Source organism: Semicossyphus pulcher, unplaced genomic scaffold, assembly GCF_022749685.1.
Source record: "Semicossyphus pulcher isolate SPU_LCO1_2020_fin unplaced genomic scaffold, fSemPul1.0.p SCAF_11, whole genome shotgun sequence".
Classification (NCBI taxonomy): domain Eukaryota; kingdom Metazoa; phylum Chordata; class Actinopteri; order Labriformes; family Labridae; genus Semicossyphus; species Semicossyphus pulcher.
The window spans coordinates 9,009,057-9,029,662 of NW_027211615.1; the positions used below are offsets into that span (position 1 = coordinate 9,009,057).

The following is a 20,606-nucleotide window of genomic DNA, read 5'->3' on the forward strand; positions in this document are numbered from 1 at the left end:
TCCCCAGAGACCAACTAGTTTAAGGTGATTATGTTAGGGATAATGTATAGTGAGCAGGTTATTATAGCGCAGAATGACACATGACCAAATCCTGCTCACCCTGAAGGGGTTCCTCCGTTATAACAACCTGCTCACTTTACATTATCCGCTTATTACACAACTCTTTAAGAAATCTTTGTAAATGATTTTATTACTTTAAAATGTATAATTTTTCTGTTTAAAAATAGTCTCTTACACTCAGTGAGATGAGATGAGCTAAGCTAGCTGTTTTTAGTTGCCTTAAAATGAGAGCTAAGCTAGCTGTTTTTAGTCGCATTAAAATGAGAGCTAAGCTAGCTGTTTTTAGTTGCATTAAAATGAGCTACGCTAGCTGTTTTTAGTCGCATTAAAATGAGAGCTAAGCTAGCTGTTTTTAGTCGCATTAAAATGAGAGCTAAGCTAGTTGTTTTTACTCACATTAAAATGAGCTAAGCTAGCTGTTTTTACACACATTAAAATGAGAGCTAAGCTAGCTGTTTTTAGTCGCATTAAAATGAGAGCTAAGCTAGCTGTTTTTACTCACATTAAAATGAGAGCTAAGCTAGCTGTTTTTACTCACATTAAAATGAGCTAAGCTAGCTGTTTTTAGTTGCATTAAAATGAGAGCTAAGCTAGCTGTTTTTACTCACATTAAAATGAGCTACGCTAGCTGTTTTTAGTTGCATTAAAATGAGAGCTAAGCTAGCTGTTTTAGTCGCATTAAAATAAGGCTAAGCTAGCTGTTTTTAGTCGCATTAAAATGAGCTACGCTAGCTGTTTTTAGTCGCATTAAAATGAGAGCTAAGCTAGCTGTTTTTACTCACATTAAAATGAGCTAAGCTAGCTGTTTTTACTCACATTAAAATGAGAGCTAAGCTAGCTGTTTTTAGTTGCATTAAAATGAGAGCTAAGCTAGCTGTTTTTACTCACATTAAAATAAGAGCTAAGCTAGCTATTTTTACTCACATTAAAATGAGCTAAGCTAGCTGTTTTTACTCACATTAAAATGAGAGCTAAGCTAGCTGTTTTTAGTCGCATTAAAATGAGAGCTAAGCTAGCTGTTTTTACTCACATTAAAATGAGCTGTCTCTCCGCTGTTTTGTCTCTTTTCTTTTTTCCCCTCTGTAAACAGACCGACAATCAATCAATAGAGCCGCATCCCTAGCCGCAGTTTGTTCTTCATAGCAACAGTCTGCTATCGAGAAATAGCAGACCTCGGAATGCTGTAATTTAACCAATCAGAATCAAGTATTTAAAACAGCTGTGTAAGAATATGTGATATTTTTTTTAACTAATAATAAATATGGAAATCGGTATCAGAAAAGGACAAACGGTATAGAAAGATCTCTTACTGTGAACATTAAAATGTGATTAAATACTGGAGCTGTTTAAGGGCTAACACCTCAGTTCTGGGCCTCTCTTGTTGCACAAACACTCAAACAAACTTATCTCCTGCGCACTCTCACAAAGACATGATGTATGTCTGTGTGTTCTCTGTCTGATTAGTTTAACTTTAAAGCTGATTTACTGCTGTTAGTGTTACTCACTACCATGACACGACCCGCTCCCACCTCATCAACGCGCCCCCGCAACCCCAAACAAGCACCTTTAAAGTCACAACAGCCTTTCGCCTTGTTCCGCAGAGATGACACGACGTGATTGTGCAGCTCTCTGCTCGCATCTCTGTCTGAGAAGAATAAATAAAGATATTTATCTTCCTCTTCTGCCTGTGCTTAAGTAAAATACACAAATCTCCGACGCTGAGAGGGGACCTTAAATCACTCATTGTTGATGTTTAGACCAGTTAAGTCAATAATCTCCATCTTGCCACAGTGATAAGTGATATTGCAGGGAGGCTCTTAACCATTACTTCTCTGTGGCAGTTTGAGTTTTCCTATAGCAAAAACACCAGTCGGACATGTGCTCTGAGTAACTGGCCCTGAGGGAGAAGTCCCCCTGAAGTTACAGAACAATGTGGTAAATTACATTTCTTTCTCTTCCCTTGTCACAGAGGACAATGCCAGCTTTGCAGAGCGATAATAGAGATGTCTGCAGGAGATGGCCCGGCTGTGTTGCAAGATGAGGGCAAACGGCAGCGTGAGAAACTTAATGAGCGTTGTTGGTTAGAGAGAATGCAGAAACTCTGGTCAGGTACACAATAGTGGTTTAAACACAGTAAAGGGAAGTCTGTCCCCACTCTGCAAATATGCTGCAGTGCTCGGCCACAAGAGTAATGTGATGAGACCAGACAAAGATGTGTACCGTATTCTTTTTTCTTAAACATCTAGAAAAATATCATTTGGATATTTTTAAAGGTTGCAACACAGTCATCTTCAGTGACATGTTGCATGTTATCAGGGATTTAAAGCCGCTCTGGAATCATGTCGAATTTACAGTATTAAATTAAATTGATTATCATGATGTTTTGCAATGTTGGTCAGACAACTATTAGTCAACTTTTATTTATACTAGAGAAGTCATTGAGGTACAACCCGCATTTACAGTGATATCAAATCCATTACTAAAGTTATTAAAAGACAGACAACAGATATTTTCCGCTGATAAAACAACGCTTTAATTCTGTCTAAATGCTCGATGATTCCCTGAAAAAAGAAAAGAAAATGTTACATACAAATAAATATGGCAATTTGTACATAAAACATAAGTAGTTTTCTTATATTGCCCAGTGAATGTGCACATTTTAAAAAGCACTGTATTATGTTATTTCTGCATCTGCCAGTGGGCCACTACAATAAGAGTAGGCATGATATCAATTCCACTGCAGGGGAGACTTGATATTCTCTGCAATTAGGGTGAAAAAAAACATGTGCCTAATATATCGGTATCGGTAATTGTTAAAAAGGGTTGGAAAATATCGGCATTTTCAGATATTGGCAAAAAATCCAATATCGTGCATCCTTAATAAAAAGCCATTTAAATCCCTAACCGAGGGGATTTTGAGACTGAAATACTAAAATTGGAAAAAAATAAAATGAATATAATACACGTATCTAAAACATTACAAATAGAGGTTGGGAGGTTTAAAATCTGAAATGTACAAAAGTTAAAAGTGCATTTTGGAGTTGTTGTAGGTTGTTCCGGGAGTCAGACGCACTCTAACTAGAAGCAGACTTTCCAAGTTCTAACCTAACTCGAGGAACATGTAGCAGTATCCGATTAGAAGAGAGTGTCTGATAAAACCCAACATAGAAATGAATAAGTTTTGTAGTAATGTTCAATAAGAGCTTTAGAAACAAAAAGGTGAAAATGAAAGTCACGTCTCTCCTGGAGAGAGGACCATCCAACCTTATCGTAAGGTCAAGACGGTCGATGAGGGTTGAAGCTTGTAGATTACAGGCTATATAAAGGTTACAGGCTACTTTATAAACTCTACTGCCTAAATAACAATAACAAGAACGTATTAATCCTGCTATATAAAGCACACAGGCTTGTTTCAAAGTGTCCAAATGAAGTCATCCACCAGTTGGACAGGTCGAGATAAATTGAACAGTCAGACTCTTCTGAATGGAAAATCCATAATAAACCTGTTTCAGCTTTAGATGACACACTCTATTCCCCTCAGACTCTCCATGAGCTGTAATTACAGGCGGCGTTAGCATGTGCCTGTACGACGTGTGGCCTGTGCTGCCGGCTGCCGAGGAGCCCTGCATCCCATCACGAGCCGTAATGGAAGCCAGATGTCTCGCTGTCCGTTTAAACCACATAATCAATAGCCTCACTTTCTTTCCCTCTCTCTCTCCTCCCCGACAGCTTGTTATGAGAGGATCTGTGAAGGAACTGCGTGTCTGCGCTGCAAACAAGTGGAAGTGTGTCAAGAGTGAGATTAACTAATTGGATTCCCCACATGAGTTTGTGTTTGGAGGAGGAGGAGGAGGAGGAGGAGGAGGAGGGGAGCGATCCCTGCCTGTAGCCTCAACAAGCGACATGACACTGCAGGCTTGTTCCTCCAGCTCCGGGATTCCTAGAGTGATGGAGGGAGGGGGATTCCCATGAAAAAAAAAAGGAGGGAAAAAAAGGAAAATGTCCAAATAAATAACCTGAAGTGGCACTCAAAGTGACGCAGTGCATCTCCATTTCCTGTGACTGCTTCCTGCATTCAGACAGGATCGCTTTATATCTCAATCCCCGCGTTGTTGCCGAGGGAAACGTTTTAGAGCAGATGACTTTTTTCTCTGCAGCGTGAGGGGAAGCCAGGGTGTATGTGTTCAGCACGGGGTTACAGCAGGAAGAGGCAGAGGTGCAGTGATTGGAGTGTGCAGGTTGTGACCTCCAACTTGTAATGATCACCTGATGGATGTCGAGAGCCTGAGGTCAACTGCGTGTCAGAGAAGAGTCAGAGCAGGGAGGGGGGAGGGAAGGAGAGAGGTGGGTAGTTCTGCATGGTCAGGATGCCTAGAAAACTTTTACTGAACTTTATTTGCTGAGTCAAATAAGAAGAAGAAGGTATACTTTCTTAATCCCTGAGGGGAAATTCAACATGAAGCCATCAGCCTTCTGATTAGTCTTTGGAAACATGAAATCCCTCTTATACATTTACAGTTTTTACCCTTTGAAATATTAAGGATTTGTGTAAATTTGTGCATAAAAACAGACAAAATCATCCAAAAATAGAGGCTGCATTTTTGTTTTTTAGATTTGCAGTTTTTTAGTTGTTGGGACACCACGTTCCTCCTGAATCCAAAATAAATCCAAAAAGCATTTTTGTTTCTTCACCACTAAATTCACTACTTTTTAAGTCCTGTGTTCCCTCAATCCACCTTCCCATCACTCACTCCAACCTTACCTCCTCTCAGCTCAGACTTTGACACTCTAACGTTACCCACAAGGCTTTGGTGGTGCTGGCATTAAAAAAATTAACTTCTGGGGCGCCGGTTTAGCTCAGTGGTTAAATTACGCATCCCATGTTCAGAGGCTCAGCTCAGTTCGACTCTGACCCTCAGGCCTTTGCTGGTGCTAATACAAGCTGTAGCTACTTCTGCTTCGCATTCCTTAAATACACCTTTGTTGCTATGACGACTTTTCAGGTGTCTTGTGTTAAAACGTACAGACTCTACTCCTCCTCTTGGAATCCTTGCGGCACATGTTTTTTTGCAAATAGCAATCGTGTGATCCTCCTCTGAAACAGTGAACACATAAACACTGGTGCTTCTTCTTCTTCTCTGTGTTTAATGGCGGATCGCGTACCGCCCCCTCCTGTGTCGGAATGTGTAGGCTTGTTAATAAGTAAATGAAAGCAATTGTTTGTTTTTATTGGATAGAATTGTATTAACGGAATAACAAATAATAGTTAAATATTCTCATTATCGGCCGATAATTAATCGGACAGATATACATCGTGCATCCTGAGTTTGCACATCTGCTCACATATCTGTTCAAACTTGTCTAAAGCTGCTCACACAGAGCACGCAGGGCCGGTCCTGATGAGGGCCGCTGGGAGCGGAGCAGCAGATCTGCGCTCGGGGTTGGGGCCTCCGTCCGTCCGGGGTGGGAATAACTCCATCTCTGCTGATAAAGGCAGCTGGCTGTGGTGACGCTCTGTAAAGTTTTATAGTCAGATATGCACAGATGATTAGGCCAGCTGTGCAGTGTCATATATTCCTAAACAAACCCTGCAGGAGCTGAACTCTCACCCTTTGCACATATGGGTTACAGGGCTCACGCTCGTATTCATGCACTTAAATATGTGCAAACATTACGCACACACACGCCAGGACAAGAGAGTCACAGTGTGATTGCATGCTAGCTCGCACTATGTCACCCTTGTTAAAGCAGTATAAATCAAGGCTGCAGTGTTAGAAATGACTCTGCTGCGGCCACATCGATGCAAAGAAGGACGGTAATTATGGTCTCTCTCCCGCATCTGAGTCTGTCTGACAAATCAGTTAAAGGGAAGTGGGAAGGATGTGAAACTTTCTATAAATCACCTGCTCGCTCTCACTTGCATGTACGTCTGCTCTCTGTTTGCTGTGGCGACCAGCGTGTGCCACTTTCTCCATCCGAGCCGCATGCAACTCAAAGCCCCCGCAGTCCTCTCCGCCGTCGCTCTGTTTATTTTGGAACAAGAACAAGATAAACCCAAGTGACGTCTTATTTATTTTCCCGCTCTTGCCCCCTCTCCCTCCCCGTAATGAGCCGAGTCGTGAAGAAGAATTCCTCCATAATCCGTCAGTATCAGTCTGAAGTGTGTCTCCTCTGCGGTGCTGACACACACACACACACACACACACACACACACACAGTCACAGGTCGATGTATAATGGAGTGCGACCAGGTCTAATGCTACAACACACGGTCAGATAATAGGGGGCACTATCAGATTAAAGGGCACGAGCAATGAGCCGAGTGACATGCTGGATTGTGATTGGTCCCTGGGGTGGTCTGCTGCAGGCTTGTACCCGGGTCATACCAAATCATGACTTACATGATAAAAACAGCTTTTTGTGTGCATGTTTTTACCCTCATTTCTTCCTCTGTCTGTCTGGATGTTTGCGTTCAGTGTTCAGCAGACGTTCAGAGTAAAATGTGGCTTTTTATTGTCACATCTTTAGTCAGTATTAAGCCCTGCATGACCCTGCTCAGATAAAAGGAGCAAAAGTGATAACATCTGGTGACTTGTCTTTTACTGAATGAACAGGCAAAAACCTTGTCAGTGCTTTGACATCACGATAAGCAGACATGAAGTCCAGCTTGTTATTCACTGAGCGCCGTTTCGTTTTAGCTGTTCTCCATAAAACGACGTCTGCGAGCCACGATAAGCTGCCAGAAAGGGGAAATGAGGAAACCTCAAACTAAACTCAGCAGAGTTAAAATGTATCTTCGGAGAGGCCACGCAGGTGACCTCGGTTGCATCATGTGTCGGCTTCTGCCTGAATGTAACTGTGTGTTGCACTGAATAACATCATACAGTATTGCAGAATTAACAACTAATCTCTTATAATAAACTTCATAAAAAGACATCAGTTTTATTAAATGTGAGTCATGGATGGACTGTTGAGTTACAGCAACAAGTTATCAAAGAAAAAAAAAAATGGCATCGAAAAATATAAATACACAGGACAATCAAGAAATGATACTCAACTCATCTAAAATGAAACTACGTGCACAGGTGCCGTGTTCCGCCTCCCGTTCAGCCAGATAGAGGCATTGTCCTAAACAACAAGGTGGCTGCTGATGATGTGGAGCCTTGAGAGCCTGTAGGCTCCGTTTGCATGATCTATATTAACTCTGCCTGTATAATTAGTTATACAGTTACTTCCAACCAAGTAATCTGATTGGATAAGAGGCATTCCACAGCTGTGTCTCAATTCAGGGGCTGCCGCCTTGGAAGGAGGTGGTCTACGGAGGATGAGCCATCACCTGCTGTTCCCGCCCTTACCCTTGAGTCACCTAGCAACAGGTAGCTAGCTAACTAACTAACTAGCTCATTTATTTCAAGGGCCCCTTCGTTTTTTGTTTTGTTTTTTACATTTGTATAGCGAGTTATTGGATTGAGTTAAAACGTACATTTAAAGTGTATTCCTCGACCGTGTAAGAGTCTCCATTGAACTGGCACACAATGAATCTCAGGATACATTGGACCGTGAAGGATGCACCCAATGGATGGAAGGAGGATGCATTTTTCAGCCACATCTCAAGGAGCCTTCGAATTGGGACAGCCTTTGATGCGCCACTGTGACGCAATCGGCCTTCAAATCAAATCCTCATGTTGATATTAAAGTAACAGTCTCGAGTAGTAATGGGAGCACACTTCCCAATTTAACCAGACGTCTGACGGCTGGCTCCCTTTGGCGTGGTTCTAACTCTTGATTTTCCTTGCTTTCCTTTTTAGACTGTTTGTTTTCTTTGAGCTTCAAATTTGTTTCTTTTTCTTTGGATTTTCACTTATTTTTGAAGTTGTATCTGTAGTCATCCATCTTTTCTTTGTTTGTTCAGCCATAGTAGATTACTACTCTTGCAGAGACCGGAAAAGCAGCTGCTTAGCTCCGCCTACCCTCTCTGGCAGACCAACCACTGCTGGCTGATGGAAAACACGTCACTAACTGGTCGCCACTTGGGATGTTTTTCCACAAATGTTGCCACGGACACCCAGTCTGTAAAAATATGATATACTGCAAATGCAAAGGCTTTCATCAGTGGGCCATAGACTCAATCACCATTGTGTTACCTCATTCAGCGATAGAGACTTAACAGACATTTATTTACATGAAATAGTTGGAGATTATTACTTAAAGTGACGGACAGTGCTGAAAGTGTTTTGGCTCTAAACCAACTGTATAATGAAGCAATGCTCGGAGTTCTGTACACTCTACAACTTCAGTCTCTAAGGAACACACGATCTGCATATTCCCAGCGTTCATTGTCTGAGGGAAGTTCAAACTCTCCACAGTCTCTTTCTGTAATTGGCCAGTTTTACTGCAAAGTTTTCCCCTCAACTTTATACCTCAAGTACATTTTAAATTGTTTTTTCAAGCTCAAACTTTAAGATTGATTTTTGCAGCTGAGACATTTTGAAGGCAGCAGAAGAACTCGACATGAACCAGCTCAAACTTCTTACAGTGTAACCCAACTTGAAGTGTCCCCACTTTGAAATTTGTACATAAACCGTAAAATCTAACCTCATAATATGATATTCTCATCACCGAGAGAAATAACAACTCCATGCTCCTGAAGCCAGCGCTGAGGTCCGACATCCGAGCGACTCTCTCATTTGCACGCACAGAACGTCAACTCGATCTGACGCTTGGACTGAAACACACTGTTAGCCTGGAAGCCGCAGGCAGTTCAGCCCCGGTCTCAGGGAGCCCGGTGAAAATTTGCTGCTGATGACAGGTCATGTGAAATAATAAAAGTGCTTTTTACATCCTCTCCTTTGTGTTTGCATCTCAGCGGGCAGCCCGAGCGCGGGCGTAATCCCCCTCCCAGTGTGTACATCACTCAATGAATTCAGCCTCTATGGAAACGGGCAGGCGGTCGGACCGCTGCCGTTTCACAGCCCTAATTAATACCAAACCTCTGCACCCTTCACAAATTACAGCCTGTACCACACAGGACTGGCTCAGGACAAGCGTCTGCAGCCTGCAATAAAACGGATCCTTCGCGGCCACATTAAAACACAGGGCGGTAGGTCAGAGGACGCTCGGCTCAGAGCTGATTACTCCGAGTGCGGAGGCTGCGTTTTATTTGAGAAGGGTGCTGAAAGAGCGCTCAGGACGTGCAGATTCTCTCAGGGATTCTCCTCCGTGAGAGCCATCCAAGGACAACCAGGAGAGCTTTTTTTACAGGTCATGGTGGGGAGGGGGGCGTGGGCTTCTGTTCAGGCCACCCCGCAGTCCCCCGCTGGCTGTGGTCCGCAGCCAGTGCAGCAGTAGGTAACTCTGGAGCCAAGGTGGAGTGAGAAAGGAAGGGAGGAAACTCGGAGAGAAAACCATGAAAAATGTGGAGCATGAAAATGTCTCCCTTGGTTTATGGCAGCGCTGCTTAGCTTCCAAGAGAAACACATCTTTAAATTTAACTTGAGATGTCTTTTTTTTTTTTCTTCTTCTTCTTCTTCCACTCCCAACTGTTGGCAGGGACCGGGGTTTTGAAAGCGAGGCCAAGATGCTTGGAAACTGCGACCATGTTAAAAAAGCACTCAATAATGCGGCTTCTTGGAGATGTGGCGACAGCTTCTGAATGAGGGGGCTCAGCTTTCAGCGTTGGTGAACATGTTCGGTGCGTGTGCAGCTGCAGAACCGTCGCCAGGACCAAATGTTGAGAAAAACACATGATTTACACGCTGAAGGTTTATTCGCGGACGAATTTAACTGAAATATCTGCAGATTCTTTCCCAATATTTCAGCTTCACATGCAATGCATCAAACATAAACTCTCATGTGCATTTTAGCGTTTTTTCCACCTTCACACACACTCCTTTATAATCCTGCTCAGGGAGAAAACGTCCCCGCTGTGTTTGGAATAAGAGGCCATAAATAAAAGACTTGATACCGGTTATTCCAGCGAATTGGCCTGAAATGACGGGGGCGGCTGGAAACATTTTGGCCTGCTATCAAATTAAAGGTTTTCTAGCATGTAATAATATTTTGCTAGTCTCAGGAGGAAGTCGTCTCTCATGCCGATGATTCAGAGCTCATTTAGGGAAAGAGCATCCAGCCGATGTCATAAATCAGCGTCTGATGGAACAAACATACCTCTGAAGGAAACGGAGCATCCACACCGACTCGCCGAGCGGCAGCGACTGAATAAAACGCTCCACTGATCATCAACACTTTCTCTGGCATTAAGGAGGAATACACCTCAGCCAGAAGTGAACACCTCTGTTTGCAGCTGCTGCCATACAACATTAATTTCTCTGATAGATAAGAATATTGTTGGCAAATAGAGATGGGCTGCAATTAGACAAATACATGAACAAAAGAGTTGAAAAGTTCGTAGTTATACTAATTTCTGCTACTTTATATTTAACTACGTTCCCCAATGGAAATGTAGTTTTTTATACTTTTTTTTTTTTTTAAGTAAAAAGTCAAAATTCTTGAATTTTAGCTTCTTCCTGTTTCTTTACTGCCCCATGACAATAATCTGCTTACTTGTTTTGGTTGTTGACGAAACAAGATATGTGATCATGTCATGTAACGATTGAGATTTTTCACCGTTTACTGACATGTTATAGACGACGCAACAAATCGATGGAGTTTTCCATGAAAAAAGGAACATTATCATTAACTTTCAGCCCTTTTTGCAGCTCTACTTTGCTGCACTAAAGCAGTAACCGAGTGACTTACTGGCTAAAGAACACACAGTTTTGACCTGGTTATTGTGTTGTTATTCTTTACAATATTTTAAACGTTTGCTTATCTAGACACAAAAGCCCTTCAGTAGTTTTACCCTCAAACTTTCACAAATCTCGACAAGAAGAGATGGCAGCCATAGATAACAACATTGGGTCTAAATAAAAAAACCTCTTGTCCTTCGCTTTAATCTGGCTAAAGTTAACTCAGACATTGTCCTGAACTGGGCCACTTTTTGTTTCAGATTTGTAGTAATATATGCGCTCTTTATTGAGAGAGAGGTCAGTGGATCGTGTCGGAAACAGAGAGAAGTGGCGATGACACGCGGCAAAGGGCTTAGGATGGCCTCCACACGGAGGACTGTAGCCTCTGTACATGAGACACGCAATTCAACCACCGAGCTAAACCGGCGCCGCAACACCAAAGTGTTGACCATTTCATTGTGTTATTTTTCTTTATTTACCCAAACTTTGCTTATTTAGACACAAAAGTTTTACCTTCACACTTTCATTCAAATCTAAATGAGAGACAGCAGCCATATAGTAGTTCGAGTAAATAACACCAACATTGGCGCCAAACACCCTCCTGTCCTTCGCTGTACTCTGGTTAACATGCACACAGACGTTGACCTGAACTCGGCCTCTTTTTGTTACAGATGTGTTACAATATGTGCAGCTTTGATTGTCATATACTCATCGTTCTGCACTTAAAACAAAAATCTTTAATATATTTAAGCTAAAATTTTAGCTTGTTGTGTCTCACGCAGCCAAATTCAAATAGTTATTTTCACCAATATTAAAAGAATGGAAGAGATATTTATTGCCATTTGCGCAGATACAGGACCACACAGGTACTTTGGAATTTGTGTACGTTCTTCTTGAGTCAGCTTTACAAAATATAAAACAAGATAGAAGAGCATCACAATATATAAACTAATAAAAAATATAGAAGTGCACATGAATCTGTTATTGCACTTTTCGTTATTGCACTATATTTTGCACACTGCAGTTGCACTATGAGGTAGTTAACTGTCCATTAGGTAGGTGAGGTGGGCGGCATGGTACTTTCTTCCCCCCTTGTGGTCCTGAGCTAACAGTCCGACAGTGAAATAACAACAAGATGCTTTACTGAATCAAAGTGTTTGGGTTTTAACCGAATGATTTCAAGTTCGTGTTCAAATTCAAATTAGATTAGCGACATCAACGAGCTGCTAACATCTTTAATGCAGTAGAAAAACTACACTAGTGATTTACAATGAAACAACATGTGATTCTGTCTGCGTTACAACATTTACTTCTGATACTGTGAAATGTTCTAGTAATATTTATATATTACTGGAATGTTAGGTCATGAATAGTTTAAATGTAATGGAGCATTTTTATGGTGTGGTATTGTCAGTGGTAAAACATGCATGTTACCAAGTTATGTTCAAATCTGAGGAACTTAAAAATTCTTCAGCTGCAGAACTTTTACTTGTATTTTTTGAGTGCAGGACTTCCTTCTATTGGAGTATTTGTACTCTACATTCTGACACTGCTATTTTACTTCAACCAAGGATCCAAGTTCCTCTTCCTCTACGGCATTCATATTCTTGAGATGAGGATGATAACTGACACTATCGTCCTCCTCATCTCCTGAAGGAGGAAGAAGCAGCATTACTGAACTAATCCTCCATATTTTTCTACACACAGCGATCATCATCATCGGCCGCAGTTCCTCCAGCACTTGTTGAGTTATGTCGCTGCTCTCCTCCGGCAGCACCTCAGACTCTCAGGGCCTCCTCTGATGCATTACGACGGCCGAGGAGAAATCTTCATGAGCCGATCAAACACCCTCACAGATAATAGCTCAAAGCAGCGGAGACGTCACAGCTTTTAGCCCTGTTAATCCCTCAGCCGCCGCAGACAGAAACCCCCTCCTCTCAGGTGATTTGTTTTACACAGTTCCTTTTTTCAAAGCGTTGAATATCGGGCCGAACGTGCACGGGCTGGTTTGTTTTATGGGTTGCCCTGTCCCGGACTGCCAAGAGGGACGTATAGGACAGCTTTTAATGCTGACATTAAATACAGGCCAGATGGACTTTCTCCTATCCTGCTCATAAAAGTCCAGAGGACAGTTCACAAATCACGGCCTCTCAGTATTATGTTAAGCGTTTGGATTGTTATTGTTATTGTACATTTGCAAATACTAACGTAATTTATAGCTTTTTTCAGACATAATTCGAGACTCAACCCACCCAGACATTTAATATGTGAGCGTTTAACACTTAATATCGGCGTGATAAAGTGCCCCCGGCTTTTACTGCCTTCCATGGAAACAGGCTATCATAACTCTGACAACTTTTCATCCAGCAGGAATTAAGAGCCAGGATTAAGACGAGGCCATCCACTTCATGAACCGCCTAAAGGCAAAGTGAGTTTATGAGAAACTGTGCTGGACTTTGGGGGTAGAACGTCTCAGCAGCGGCAGCAGCAGGTTTACTGTACAGGCAGGAGACGCACAAGTGAAATTCAAGATGCTAAGCTAAAGCGGAAAAGCTGCAGCTCTCTGGGGGTCGGTCGTCTTTCCGGAGGAGAGGAAAGTGGACCCGGCGGTGGAGAGAGTCTGCGGTGGTCCGGCTTTTTGGGTCACTCACTATGATGTTGCTGCTAACATGACTGAAAACACCACAGGGCTTTGAGCTTCCTCGCTCAGATATGAGACTCGAGCAGAGGTGTCAATAACAGAATCACCACCACCACATTTACTCTTCTTCTACACTCAAATACAATGTCAGATTTAAGCTGAATGCTCCTTTAAACTTGTGCTACTACACTACATTTCAAAACATACTACATTTATTTTCCATTGTGGTTATTTTTCATGAAGAAACAAATTATCTGATTTTAATATGTGATGACTTTTATAGATTAATTTAGTCAGTAATATTCATCTAAAAATACAACCCAAACCAGGCCAATTCTGCATTTATCTTTTTGTTGCCAATTTGTTTACATGTTCACAGCAATAAACAATATGTTTTTATATGGCAGCTAAAGTGAAGGCACGTTAGTGGTGTAAGAAGTGCTTTCATCTTAAGTTTCTACAGTGCAAAAATACTCAGTATTGATGGTGGCTAAGCTTAGAATTAGTACATTATTATTTTTACAGCATTGTTTTTTTTTCTTAATAATCCTAATCTGCAAAGTAACCAGTAACTAATGTTGTTTAACAAATATGATGGAGTAGAAGTATAAAGTAGCATTACATGGAAGAAATCACCTAAGGTATAATAACCTTTTGTAAATGTACTCTGCACCTCAGCTCAGCACTGATTAATCTTTACTTACTAACAGCATCATGTCCTCAGTATATGTCTTTGAATGTGGGTCTTTTGGCATCTTATATACAGTTAAAATGTATGCAATTAGTGTTATAGTATAGTAGTATGTATATGTGTAGTGGTTTATTCCTGCTACATCTGTACACTCAAATGTACCTTTTGGACCGTAAATAATAGACCAACCATGAGACAGACAAACAGCATTAAGACATTTAGACCTCATGGACAGTTAGAACACATTAACTTATTTTCATAAAAAATTTAGAATATATATTAATTGTATTAATGTATATTAGCTGGTTAGCTTTCTTCTTCGAGGGTGCAGTGAAGGACTCATGACCTCAGTATTTCTAAAATCCTGACCATGTCAAACTCGTGATTTTCTTCCGTTAAACTTTTTTTTTGCCGAGAGAGTTTTTCCTCATCGGACTAGAGAGTGTAATCTTAGAGGGTGTCGTTTGTGATTTTTGGCTTTGCATATAAGAATTAACTTGATTGATTTAACTCTGCAGAATGACCCAATTAATGCCGACACTTGAATACTACTATAAAACCTGGACTATAACTTGTACGTACAAGTGCGGCTCTACTGATTTCACATTGTTCTTCCTCCACTGATGTCAGGAGGATGTATAGTGAAGCTTCCATGCTTGTTTATTTAATGTAAACCATTTAAAGTTGAGGGAAAGCTGCAGCAAGCTCCATCAGGCTCATTATCCCATCGACAGACGGCCTGATGGCCGAGGCAGCCTGTTTACATATTGACCCAAAAATGATATTTAATATTCCATACGAGTCACTGGAGATGTTAGATAAATATATTAATACACTGCATGCATACTCACATTATTAAAGGCTCAAACCTTTGTGTCTTTCACAATCTTTATGTTGCAACGGGGCTGCAGCTGCTTTTGAAAAACGTGAAATTCAGTAGGAAATTTCATCATGTTTTTCCTAGAATCATATTTTATATTAAGCAATTTATCTGATTATTACATGACCATGCATATTAATATTTGGTAAGACACTGAAATTAAGTCAACTGGCTTAAAACGTCAGAAATTGTAATGAGAATGTGTTCCCGAGGAGGAGCTTTATGTGGATTTATGTGTGTCTTATAAAACCTAATTACTCTGACAGACACAGGCAGTACAACAGTCATGTAAAGGACGGCAGTGAGTCATTACATCATCTTATTAAACAGCCTATAACTGGTTTAATTGTGCTGCACATGTGGCACTAATGTAGATTTCTTCCAGCTTATACTTTTTGAGCAGTCACCATTAAACATCACGATAAGACTGATTGAGAAATTACATTTCAACACCTCTCTGTGCTCTCAGGTCAGAATACGACTTTCTCTTTAGTCATAATAATAAAACAGAGCAGGTCTGAGCTGCACTGCGAAGGGAGGTTATGAGCAGCTCTATAAACGGAGGACATGTTGATTGTATCTGTGTCTGGATACATAAAATACACTCATCCGGGCTATCTGGAGCCAGAAAATGTATACAAACTATAAATTACCCTCTTCTTCTCTCCCGCTCTCTGTGCTGCAACGTGACGGAGGAATCTAGTCCACAGAGTAACATTAATGTGCCTGAAGATGTGTATATTTATCATGGAGCTACCATTAGGTCTAAAGAAGAAAAAAAACAGGCTTTTTTCCATCGTTTTAATTCTAAATACTTAATTACATGTATTCATTTTGTCGTTTTTAATACTATTAGAAAAAAAGTCAAAACCATTGTCACCATGTCTGAAAATAATGTTACTTATTTATCTACATATTTTTTTTAAAATATGTAGATTAAGTTAGAATTAAACTGTTTGGACCGGACCTTCTCTTGATTTCCGGTTTTCACTAAATTGGCATTTTTATTTGTTTTTTTTTGTTGCATACTTCCGGTACGTACATGCTACGTTCTGCCTGACTTCCGGACCATTTTTTCATTTGCGCTAAAAGTATTTTATTTTTCCTAAATTCAATACAAACGTTATTAAAAACACAACATTTTATAAATTAAAAAAATATATATATTTTTTACACTTAAAAAAAACAGAGCCTCGTTTATTTGCTCCTGATAAGCGGGCAACTTTCAAATCGACAATTTTAATAATAATAATGAAGAATAACATTGTAATCCGATTTTTTTTTAAGTAAGAAACATTTTATTTACAATATTTTCAGTGCAAATAATTATTAACAAAATAGCACATCTATATATCCTGACAAAAAAATAAAATACATGAGCACGTAAAACGAGTGGTTTATAACCTTCAAAATAAAATTCACAACCGCACGTTCCCTTCAGGTGAGGAAAACATGATGCACGCGAGAGCTCTGAGAGGTGGCCGGAAGTCCTGTCATTACATTTGAATAGCAGACTGTTTTATCATTAAAAAGACTCTGGACAGAATGGAGACGAAAGTAATAAAAATCACAAATTAACAGGGACATATTCCCCCTAAAATAATGTGACGTCATGAACAAATAATTGTCTTGTTGCTCCATTTATTCCCATGATTTAAACCAGGTCTGACTTCAGACTGCAAATACTTTGTTTAAAAGTCACTGCCACTCCAGAGGCTTTTTAACATCACTTCCGTTCCTCTTTCAAAATAATACACCGCACAGTTCATAAACCAAATCGTCCTTCATATGAGTATCTGAGAGGCCGGTGTGTCTGTGCCTGTGGCAGCTGCCTCCGCGCTGCTCCCCGGCGCGCTGCCGCTCATGATCACGCTGGTTTTATTCAGCTCGGAAACGTCCAAAAGTCCGTCTGAGTTTTCCTCCGGAGCCTCGTCGGACTCGCACTCGCTCCTTCCCTCGCTCTCGCACTCGCACTCGGACTCGGCGGGCTCCTGTGTCTCCCTGCTGCCGGGCTCGGTCGTGCTCTTGTCGGGCTGCTCCTTCTCCTTGTCCTTCTGAGCCTGGGCCTCTTTGGAGTGCCTCCACTTCATGCGCCTGTTCTGGAACCAAACCTTCACCTGAAAACACACACAGACGCTGCTATTAGACCTTACCTCTGCGTAATTTAGTCTCTTACAACTGCAGGATTTTTGCGCATTATCTGCTTTTCATTTCAATTATTCTTCCCTCAATATCAAGGTAAACCGTAATGAATAAGACTTCAATCCTTTTCCTATATCTTGTGGATACAACCCTTCTAAAACTGCTCATGCTCTTTCAACTCACTTGTTATGAGGAAAAACATGCATTAAAGGCATGTAATACCTACAGATATTAAAAGGCTCCCAGAGGGTAAAATAGGCCCATTATTTTTCTTTTTAATTTAGAAAAGTCTTATTTTGCCAGGAATACCTGGCCGATACAGCAGCATAAAACGTGTAAATAAAGTGCAAAATGTTTAATAAACTGGTGCACAGGAGGAGAATTATTGATAACCTTGGTGAAATGATTTTTGAAAAGTAATTAAGTAATTGTTAGATGAAGTATAAAATTAGATCATTTGTGTAAGCTGCATTAATATTGACACGTGGCTCTGCAGTTTGATGTAACAGCTTGATGAAATGTAAACGCCTGTGATGTGTTCAGGGTCAGGGTGTGGTGAGATTTGACTTTCACCGGGACGTCATCAGGCTGCGTGTTATGGCCATGATGCTGCTTTACCAACTTCGATTGAAGAGCTGTTATACATCTTTTGTTGATTCATATTTTAAATCTATAATTTTGTGTGCAAATATAGAGCATGGAGTGTTAACAATAACTATGAGAAATGTTCTTTCAGGCCTGTTGTATGTGGGACTTTATAAACCTAATGACTGACGTTTTTCTGCATGTTATTCAAGGTTTGAGCAACTTTGCCACTGCCTTTACTTTCCTCAGTTAGAAATGCGCACACAGAAGGTATTTTAAAGGCTTTTTCAAGGTAAATTCAGGTAAATTTTCCAAAGCTGGAAAACATTTGGTGTCCTGTCAAATTTTCTGGGGGGGTCATGACATTTCTGAAAATCCAGGTTACATCCTTTTTATTGTTTTGTTTTAATTGTTTATTTGGATCACTACTGATCCTGTAGTCACTATTCAAACATCTTCTTTCACTTCTTACAAATGTCCAACAATAATACATATACATTTGCAAAATATTAAAATACATCTTAAAATGTGTAAAACAAAACAAGAAGACTCAGTTAATTTAACTCCACACTATTTACAGGCCTCTCCTCAGAGAGAATCTCTTCAGCTGTGTCTTATAATTAAATTGCTGATGTGGTTTGAGCCATAAAAAATAATACTGTCTATAAAAAGAATGTTGAACCATTGTTGCCACATGTGATCCAAACATCAGTCCTTCTCACCTGAGCGTCTGTCAGGCCGAGCATGGCAGCCAGCTGCTTTCTGTCTGGCTTGGTGACATACTTCTGAATCTCGAACCTCTTCTCCAGCCCTTTCCTCTGCAGGTTTGAAAACACGGCCCGGGACCATGACCTCTTCCTCTTGTACGTCTGCGGCATCGTGTCTTTAGTGAGCACGGCGTATGGACCTGAAAGACACGAGGACGAGAGGACACAAGGTCAAACTAGAGAAGAAGAGAGAACAGAAAGCAGAGCAGGTGTGTCAGAGAGCTGGACCCGGTGGGGCCCAGTTTCCTGTCTGATCCAGGCCTACATGTGGTGGCTACCTGGGAAGGAGTCCTGAAACTGATGCTGGCCTGTTTGCCTGCTGCAGCTGCTGCCTAGTGAGCTCAGCATGGAGGACGCGTCGCTCATCCCGGCGGCCTCCATGGAGGAGAAGTACTGGCTGGCCGGAGGCTGAACGGGGAGGTGGAGGCCTGACTGACGGTTCGAGCTAACGATGGACGTGAGATCTGTCACAGAGCGAGACATGAGGGGGGATTCAGTCAGGAGACAGTTATCGCTCTGTAGATGCTTCTACAGAGGCCATCCTACAAAATAAAAGCCTGCCATGGGTTCAAGTTTGGCTTCCAGCTGAGTGGCTGCTGTTTGGAGCTGACCCTGACCTCTGACCTCTCTGGTTAGGGGGCAATAGAGGAGAGGGTTTCCCCACAGGGCTCTTTAAAGTGAATGTAATGAGGCAGCTTGTGCTCTAACTGCTCTGCCAGTGTTATAATCTGACACTGACTGATGTTAAACATGAAAAGTTAATTTCTGGAAGTTCATAAAGTTTGGTCCTGATTTTTTTCTTTGTTTGCCTTTAAAAAAACAACAACTTTGCGGCCATAAAACACACCCCTGATTATTGTTTTCTTGACAGGAAAGCTTCTCTACAATCACCACTCATGTTTGGACACTCAGTGACTTTAAATTTCTTTCTCACCTCTTAGCGACGACTTTTCTTTGCCTTTTGGATCAAAATCCGTCGACAATATCCGATCAATTCCGAATTTGAGGTCTTTGCTGGAAGGCGGGGGTCCTTGTTGGGAGTTAAAAGCAGTTCTGGACACAGATGTCAGCTGTAGTCCGTGTCTGTGGTAAGGGGACGCCGGATTCCCTCTCGCGCCGTAAATTGACGCCTCTGGAGCGACCGGAGAAGGGCGCAGCGGAGAGCTGCCGGAGTGACCCTGTTGCTGCTGCTGCCGGTGGTGGTGGTTGTGATGGTGTCCCATATGCACCATAAGGGCCGACGATCCCGGGATGTTCTCCGCATCTCCAGCCTGCAAAATGTCCGCGATGCAAAAGGACGGTTTCTTGATGGAGTCCACAGCGAAGCCCCCCGCGCAGTACGCAGACCACAGGCTGAAGTTTGATGCGTAAAACGGGTTTAGCCCGGCCGTGTACATTCCGAAGCCTTTACTACGACTTATTCTTTCTCAGAAGAGGGTTTAAACACACAGACATGTATTTAAAAAAAACGCAGGGATAGTTTTTAACAAGCAGAGATGGAGCGTCCTCTTTGCGTCAGTGCCAAAATCGCTCTCCCAACTCTGAAATCCAAGCCCTGCTGCTCCTCTCTCAAGTTCCTCCGCTGACACTGATTGGTCACTTTCTGAGCCAATGGGGAGCTTGCATTTGCTCTCATCACGCCCTGAGTAAATGATGAGCACACACACACACACACACATGACCCGGACAATTTGGAGCAATTCTGATCCAGAGATGATGGATTGATCGCTTAAAGAGAACCGCACACAAACATATTATTACACTCATGAACTCTCGCGTGAATTTAGTGGGTTTTTTTTAGTGAAAATATCCCACACAAGAAATAAACAATACATATTTCCAGGGGGGTCTTTGATCTGACAGTTTTAAAAATAAAATGCAGTTTTAAAAAAACAAGAAAAAATCGAATCGAATAACCGGTCACGCAGTTATATAAAATATATGAACTGCAATCAGCGCAGGAGAGCTTCTATTAGCTCGCGCGCATCCTGTTTTTGATGGGCTGTGATTCGTGTTAAATGAGCGGATATTCCTGCTAGATTTGCCCTCCCAAAAATAGAAGCTGTTTTAGTATTTTAGGATACAGCAAGAAA

The 20,606-nt window shown here is 41.5% G+C and overlaps 1 protein-coding gene across 2 annotated transcripts; it reads right to left on the reverse strand.

The window, feature by feature from the left end:
- Positions 1-16,217: 16,217 nt before the first annotated feature.
- hlx1 (H2.0-like homeo box 1 (Drosophila)) lies at positions 16,218-20,040 on the reverse strand. Of its 2 annotated transcripts, XM_069657076.1 has the most exons (4): positions 19,448-20,040; positions 18,792-18,977; positions 18,469-18,653; positions 16,218-17,136 (listed from the first exon to the last, which is right to left on the reverse strand). In XM_069657076.1, exons 1-4 carry the CDS (start codon positions 19,908-19,910, stop codon positions 16,804-16,806), a joined length of 1,167 nt encoding a protein of 388 aa, XP_069513177.1. In that variant the 5' UTR covers positions 19,911-20,040; the 3' UTR covers positions 16,218-16,803. The 2 variants fall into 2 exon arrangements, with proteins under 2 accessions (XP_069513177.1, XP_069513182.1); XM_069657081.1 differs by lacking the exon at positions 18,792-18,977.
- Positions 20,041-20,606: the final 566 nt, after the last annotated feature.

What these genes read in the sequence shown, in the direction of transcription:
- hlx1 (XM_069657076.1), bottom strand. Translation starts at nt 19,910, where the DNA reads ATGTACACGGCCGGGCTAAACCCGTTTTACGCATCAAACTTCAGCCTG. An exon ending in AGAAAAGTCGTCGCTAAGAG is followed by an intron (nt 18,978 to 19,447) that starts GTGAGAAAGAAA and finishes GCTCTGTGACAG; the next exon opens with ATCTCACGTCCATCGTTAGC. An exon ending in GTTTCAGGACTCCTTCCCAG is followed by an intron (nt 18,654 to 18,791) that starts GTAGCCACCACA and finishes CGTGTCTTTCAG; the next exon opens with GTCCATACGCCGTGCTCACT.